Source organism: Silurus aristotelis (genome assembly GCF_946808225.1).
Source record: "Silurus aristotelis genome assembly, chromosome: 5".
NCBI classification, from domain to species: domain Eukaryota; kingdom Metazoa; phylum Chordata; class Actinopteri; order Siluriformes; family Siluridae; genus Silurus; species Silurus aristotelis.
In genome coordinates this window covers 31,315,926-31,323,425 of record NC_139578.1, presented here as the reverse complement: position 1 = coordinate 31,323,425, position 7,500 = coordinate 31,315,926, and the positions used below count along the sequence as shown (strand labels likewise).

At 38.7% G+C, this 7,500-nt stretch overlaps 1 protein-coding gene across 1 annotated transcript in view; it reads right to left on the bottom strand.

The window, feature by feature from the left end:
* ncapg2 (non-SMC condensin II complex, subunit G2) overlaps window positions 1-7,454 on the bottom strand; it is a 25,930-nt gene extending 18,476 nt beyond the window's left edge. Inside the window, exon 1 of the mRNA XM_083542653.1 lies at window positions 7,347-7,454. Within this exon, the coding sequence (XP_083398779.1) occupies window positions 7,347-7,452 (106 nt within the window). The 5' untranslated portion in view covers window positions 7,453-7,454. The remainder of the gene's footprint in view (window positions 1-7,346) is intronic.
* Window positions 7,455-7,500: the final 46 nt, after the last annotated feature.

The following is a 7,500-nucleotide window of genomic DNA, read 5'->3' as shown; positions in this document are numbered from 1 at the left end:
AGGATAGAGATGAAAAGAGGTGGAATAGAGATGAATAGAGATGAATAGAGGAGGGATAGAGATGAATAGAGGAGGGATAGAGATGAAAAGAGGTGGAATAGAGGAGGAATAGAGATGAATAGAGGAGGGATAGAGATGAATAGAGGAGGAATAGAGATGAATAGAGGTGTAATAGAGATGAATAGAGATTAATAGAGGAGGGATAGAGATGAAAAGAAGTGAAATAAAGATGAATAGAGGTGTAATAGAGGAGGGATAGAGATGAAAAGAGGTGGAAAAGAGATGAATAGAGGTGGAATAGAGATGAATAGAGATGAAAAGAGGAGGGATAGAGATGAAAAGAGGTGGAATAGAGATGAATAGAGGTGGAATAGAGATGAATAGAGATGAATAGAGGAGGGATAGAGATGAATAGAGGTGGAATAGAGATGAATAGAGGTGGAATAGAGATGAATAGAGATGAATAGAGGTGGAATAGAGATGAATAGAGGAGGGATAGAGATGAATAGAGGAGGGATAGAGATGAATAGAGGTGGAACAGAGATGAATAGAGGTGGAACAGAGATGAAAAGAGGTGGAATAGAGGAGGGATAGAGATGAAAAGAGGTGAAAAAGAGATGAATAGAGGTGGAATAGAGATGAATAGAGATGAAAAGAGGAGGGATAGAGATGAAAAGAGGTGGAATAGAGATGAATAGAGGTGGAATAGAGATGAATAGAGATGAATAGAGGAGGGATAGAGATGAATAGAGGTGGAATAGAGATGAATAGAGGTGGAATAGAGATGAATAGAGATGAATAGAGGTGGAATAGAGATGAATAGAGGAGGGATAGAGATGAATAGAGGAGGGATAGAGATGAATAGAGGAGGGATAGAGATGAATAGAGGAGGGATAGAGATGAATAGAGGTGGAACAGAGATGAATAGAGGTGGAACAGAGATGAATAGAGGTGGAACAGAGATGAATAGAGGTGGAACAGAGATGAAAAGAGGTGGAATAGAGATGAATAGAGGTGGAACAGAGATGAATAGAGGTGGAACAGAGATGAATAGAGGAGGAACAGAGATGAATAGAGGAGGAATAGAGTTGAATAGAGATGTAATAGAGATGAATAGAGGAGGAATAGAGATGAATAGAGGAGGAATAGAGATGAATAGAGGAGGAATAGAGATGAATAGAGGTGTAATAGAGGTGAATAGAGATGAATAGTGGAGGGATAGGGATGAATAGAGGAGGAATAGAGATGAATAGAGGTGTAATAGAGATGAATAGAGGAGGAATAGAGATGAATAGAGGAGGGATAGAGATGAATAGAGGAGGGATAGAGATGAATAGAGGAGGGATAGAGATGAATAGAGATGAATAGTGGAGGGATAGGGATGAATAGAGGAGGAATAGAGATGAATAGAGGAGGAATAGAGATGAATAGAGGAGGAATAGAGATGAATAGAGGAGGGATAGAGATGAATAGAGGAGGAATAGAGATGATAGAGGTGTAATAGAGGTGAATAGAGATGAATAGTGGAGGGATAGGGATGAATAGTGGAGGGATAGGGATGAATAGAGGAGGAATAGAGATGAATAGAGGTGTAATAGAGATGAATAGAGGAGGGATAGAGATGAAAAGAGGAGGGATAGAGATGAATAGAGGAGGGATAGAGATGAAAAGAGGAGGGATAGAGATGAATAGAGGAGGGATAGAGATGAATAGAGGAGGAATAGAGATGAATAGTGGAGGGATAGGGATGAATAGAAATGTAATAGAGATGAATAGAGATGAATAGAGGTGTAATAGAGATGAATAGAGGAGGAATAGAGATGAATAGAGGAGGAATAGAGTTGAATAGAGATGTAATAGAGATGAATAGAGGAGGAATAGAGATGAATAGAGGAGGAATAGAGATGAATAGAGGAGGAATAGAGATGAATAGAGGTGTAATAGAGGTGAATAGAGATGAATAGTGGAGGGATAGGGATGAATAGAGGAGGAATAGAGATGAATAGAGGTGTAATAGAGATGAATAGAGGAGGAATAGAGATGAATAGAGGAGGGATAGAGATGAATAGAGGAGGGATAGAGATGAATAGAGGAGGGATAGAGATGAATAGAGATGAATAGTGGAGGGATAGGGATGAATAGAGGAGGAATAGAGATGAATAGAGGAGGAATAGAGATGAATAGAGGAGGAATAGAGATGAATAGAGGAGGGATAGAGATGAATAGAGGAGGAATAGAGATGATAGAGGTGTAATAGAGGTGAATAGAGATGAATAGTGGAGGGATAGGGATGAATAGAGGAGGAATAGAGATGAATAGAGGTGTAATAGAGATGAATAGAGGAGGGATAGAGATGAAAAGAGGAGGGATAGAGATGAATAGAAGAGGGATAGAGATGAAAAGAGGAGGGATAGAGATGAATAGAGGAGGGATAGAGATGAATAGAGGAGGAATAGAGATGAATAGTGGAGGGATAGGGATGAATAGAAATGTAATAGAGATGAATAGAGATGAATAGAGGTGTAATAGAGATGAATAGAGGAGGGATAGAGATGAATAGAGGTGGAATAGAGATGAATAGAGGAGGGATAGAGATGAAAAGAGGTGGAATAGAGATGAAAAGAGGTGGAATAGAGATGAATAGAGGAGGGATAGAGATGAGTAGAGGTGTAATAGAGATGAGTAGAGGTGTAATAGAGATGAATAGAGAAGGGATAGAGATGAATAGAGGAGGGATAGAGATGAATAGAGGAGGAATAGAGATGAATAGAGGTCGAATAGAGATGAATAGAGGTCTAACAGAGATGAATAGAGGGGGATAGAGATGAATAGAGGTGTAATAGAGGTGTAATAGAAATGAATAGAGATGTAATAGAGATGAATAGAGGAGGGATAGAGATGAATAGAGGTGTAATAGAGATGAATAGAGGAGGGATAGAAATGAATAGAGGAAGGATAGAGATGAATAGAGGAAGGATAGAGATGAATAGAGGAGGGATAGAGATGAATAGAGGAGGGATAGAGATGAAAAGAGGTGTAATAGAGATGAATAGAGATGAATAGAGGAGGGATAGGGATGAATAGAGGTGTAATAAAGATGAATAGAGATAAATAGAGGTGTAATAGAGATGAATAGAGGAGGGATAGAGATGAATAGAGGAGGAATAGAAATGAATAGAGGAGGGATAGAGATGAATAGAGGAGGGATAGAGATGAATAGAGGTGTAATAGAGATGAATAGAGGTGTAATAGAGATGAATAGAGGAGGGATAGAGATGAATAGAGGTGTAATAGAGATGAATAGAGATGAATAGAGGTGTAATAGAGATGAATAGAGATGTAATAGAGATGAATAGAGGAGGGATAGAGATGAATAGAGGCGTAATAGAGATGAATAGAGGATGAATAGAGATGAATAGAGGAGGAATAGAGATGAATAGAGGTGTAATAGAGATGAATAGAGATGAATAGAGGAGGGATAGGGATGAATAGAGGTGTAATAGAGATGAATAGAGATAAATAGAGGTGTAATAGAGATGAATAGAGGAGAGATAGAGATGAATAGAGGAGTAATAGAGATGAATAGAGGAGGAATAGAAATGAATAGAGGAGGGATAGAGATGAATAGAGAAGGAATAGAAATGAATAGAGGAGGGATAGAGATGAATAGAGGAGGGATAGAGATGAATAGAGGAGGGATAGAGATGAAAAGAGGAGGGATAGAGATGAATAGAGGTGGAACAGAGATGAATAGAGGAGGAATAGAGATGAATAGAGGTGGAATAGAGATGAACAGAGGTGTAATAGAGATGAATAGAGATGAATAGTGGAGGGATAGGGATGAATAGAGATGTAATAGAGATGAATAGAGATGAATAGAGGTGTAATAGAGATGAATAGAGGAGGGATAGAGATGAATAGAGGTGGAATAGAGATGAATAGAGGAGGGATAGAGATGAATAGAGGTGTGATAGAGATCAATAGAGATGAATAGAGGTGTAATAGAGATGAATAGAGGAGGAATAGGGATGAATAAAGGTGTAATAGAGATGAATAGAGGTGTAATAGAGATGAATAGAGGAGGGATAGAGATGAATAGAGGTGGAATAGAGATGAATAGAGGAGGGATAGAGATGAATAGAGGTGTAATAGAGATGAATAGAGGAGGGATAGAGATGAATAGAGGAGGGATAGAGATGAATAGAGGAGGAATAGAGATGAATAGAGGTCTAACAGAGATGAATAGAGGGGGATAGAGATGAAAAGAGGTGTAATAGAGGTGTAATAGAGATGAATAGAGATGTAATAGAGATGAATAGAGGAGGGATAGAGATGAATAGAGGTGTAATAGAGATGAATAGAGGAGGGATAGAGATGAATAGAGGAGGGATAGAGATGAATAGAGGTGTAATAGAGATGAATAGAGATGAATAGAGGAGGGATAGAGATGAATAGAGGAGGGATAGAGATGAATAGAGGAGGGATAGGGATGAATAGAGGTGTAATAGAGATGAATAGAGATAAATAGAGGTGTAATAGAGATGAATAGAGGAGGGATAGAGATGAATAGAGGTGTAATAGAGATGAATAGAGGAGGGATAGAGATGAATAGAGGAGGAATAGATATGAATAGAGGAGGGATAGAGATGAATAAAGGTGTAATAGAGATGAATAGAGATGAATAGAGGTGTAATAGAGATGAATAGAGATGTAATAGAGATGAACAGAGGAGGGATAGAGATGAATAGAGGCGGGATAGAGATGAAAAGAGGTGTAATAGAGATGAATAGAGGAGGGATAGAGATGAATAGAGATGAATAGAGATGAATAGAGGAGGGAAAGAGATGAATAGAGGAGGGATAGAGATGAATAGAGGTGTAATAGAGATGAAGAGATAAATAGAGGTGTAATAGAGATGAATAGAGGAGGGATAGAGATGAATAGAGGTGTAATAGAGATGAATAGAGGAGGAATAGAAATGAATAGAGGAGGAATAGAAATGAATAGAGGAGGGATAGAGATGAATTGAGGAGGAATAGAGATGAATAGAGGAGGGATAGAGATGAATAGAGGTGTAATAGAGATGAATAGAGGAGGGATAGAGATGAATAGAGGAGGGATAGAGATGAATAGAGGTGTAATAGAGATAAATAGAGATGAATAGAGGAGGGAGAGAGATGAATAGAGATGAATAGAGATGAATAGAGATGGGATAGAGATGAATAGAGGTGTAATAGAGATGAATAGAGGGGGAATAGAGATGAATAGAGGAGGGATAGAGATGAATAGAGGGGGAATAAAGATGAATAGAGGAGGGATAGAGATGAATAGAGGTGTAATAGAGATGAATAGAGGAGGAATAGAGATGAATAGAGGTGTAATAGAGATGAATAGAGGAGGGATAGAGATGAATAGAGGTGTAATAGAGATGAATAGAGGAGGAATAGAGATGAATAGAGGAGGGATAGAGATGAATAGAGGTGTAATAGAGATGAATAGAGGAGGGATAGAGATGAATAGAGGTGTAATAGAGATGAATAGAGGAGGGATAGAGATGAATAGAGGAGGAATAGAGATGAATAGAGGAGGGATAGAGATGAATAGAGGTGTAATAGAGATGAATAGAGGTGTAATAGAGATGAATAGAGGTGTAATAGAGATGAATAGAGATAATAGAGGTGTAATAAAGATGAATAGAGGTGTAATAGAGATGAATAGAGGAGGGATAGAGATGAATAGAGGTGGAATAGAGATGAATAGAGGTTTAATAGAGATGAATAGAGGAGGGATAGAGATGAATAGAGGAGAGATAGAGATGAATAGAGGTGGAATAGAGATGAATAGAGGAGGAATAGAGATGAATAGAGGTGTAATAGAGATGAATAGAGGAGGGATAGAGATGAATAGAGGAGGAATAGAGATGAATAGAGGAGGAATAGAGATGAATAGAGGTGGAATAGAGATGAATAGAGGAGGAATAGAGATGAATAGAGGTGTAATAGAGATGAATAGAGGAGGGATAGAGATGAATAGAGGAGGAATAGAGATGAATAGAGGAGGAATAGAGATGAATAGAGGTTTAATAGAGATGAATAGAGGAGGGATAGAGATGAATAGAGGAGGGATAGAGATGAATAGAGGTGTAATAGAGATGAATAGAGGTGTAATAGAGATGAATAGAGATAAATAGAGGTGTAATAGAGATGAATAGAGGAGGAATAGAGATGAATAGAGGTGTAATAGAGATGAATAGAGGAGGGATAGAGATGAATAGAGGTGGAATAGAGATGAATAGAGGTTTAATAGAGATGAATAGAGGAGGAATAGAGATGAATAGAGGAGGAATAGAGATGAATAGAGGAGGAATAGAAAAGAATAGAGGAGGGATAGAGATGAATAGAGGTGGAATAGAGATGAATAGAGGAGGAATAGAGATGAATAGAGGAGGAATAGAGATGAATAAAGGAGGAATAGAGATGAATAGAGGAGGGATAGAGATGAATAGAGGTGGAATAGAGATGAATAGAGGAGGGATAGAGATGAATAGAGGAGGGATAGAGATGAATAGAGGTGGAATAGAGATGAATAGAGGAGGAATAGAGATGAATAGAGGAGGAATAGAGATGAATAGAGGAGGAATAGAGATGAATAGAGGTGTAATAGAGATGAATAGAGGAGGGATAGAGATGAATAGAGGAGGAATAGAGATTAATAGAGGAGGGATAGAGATGAATAGAGGTGTAATAGAGATGAATAGAGGTGTAATAGAGATGAATAGAGGTGTAATAGAGATGAATAGAGATAAATAGAGGTGTAATAGAGATGAATAGAGGAGGAATAGAGATGAATAGAGGTGTAATAGAGATGAATAGAGGAGGGATAGAGATGAATAGAGGTTTAATAGAGATGAATAGAGGAGGGATAGAGATGAATAGAGGAGGAATAGAGATGAATAGAGGAGGAATAGAGATGAATAGAGGAGGAATAGAGATGAATAGAGGAGGAATAGAGATGAATAGAGGAGGGATAGAGATGAATAGAGGAGGGATAGAGATGAATAGAGGTGGAATAGAGATGAATAGAGGAGGAATAGAGATGAATAGAGGAGGAATAGAGATGAATAGAGGAGGGATAGAGATGAATAGAGGAGGGATAGAGATGAATAGAGGTGGAATAGAGATGAATAGAGGAGGGATAGAGATGAATAGAGGAGGGATAGAGATGAATAGAGGAGGGATAGAGATGAATAGAGGTGGAATAGAGATGAATAGAGGTGGAATAGAGATGAATAGAGGAGGAATAGAGATGAATAGAGGAGGAATAGAGATGAATAGAGGGGTAATTACTGTTGAGCGTGAGAGCACAGTCCAGCAGATTGGTGTACGCTTCTCCAGTCTGGATCACGTCCACACTCACCGTACACACCACCGTCACAGCTTCCAGCACCAACATGGGGGGGGGGGGGGGGGGGGGGGGGGGGGGGGGGGGGGGGGTGTTTCT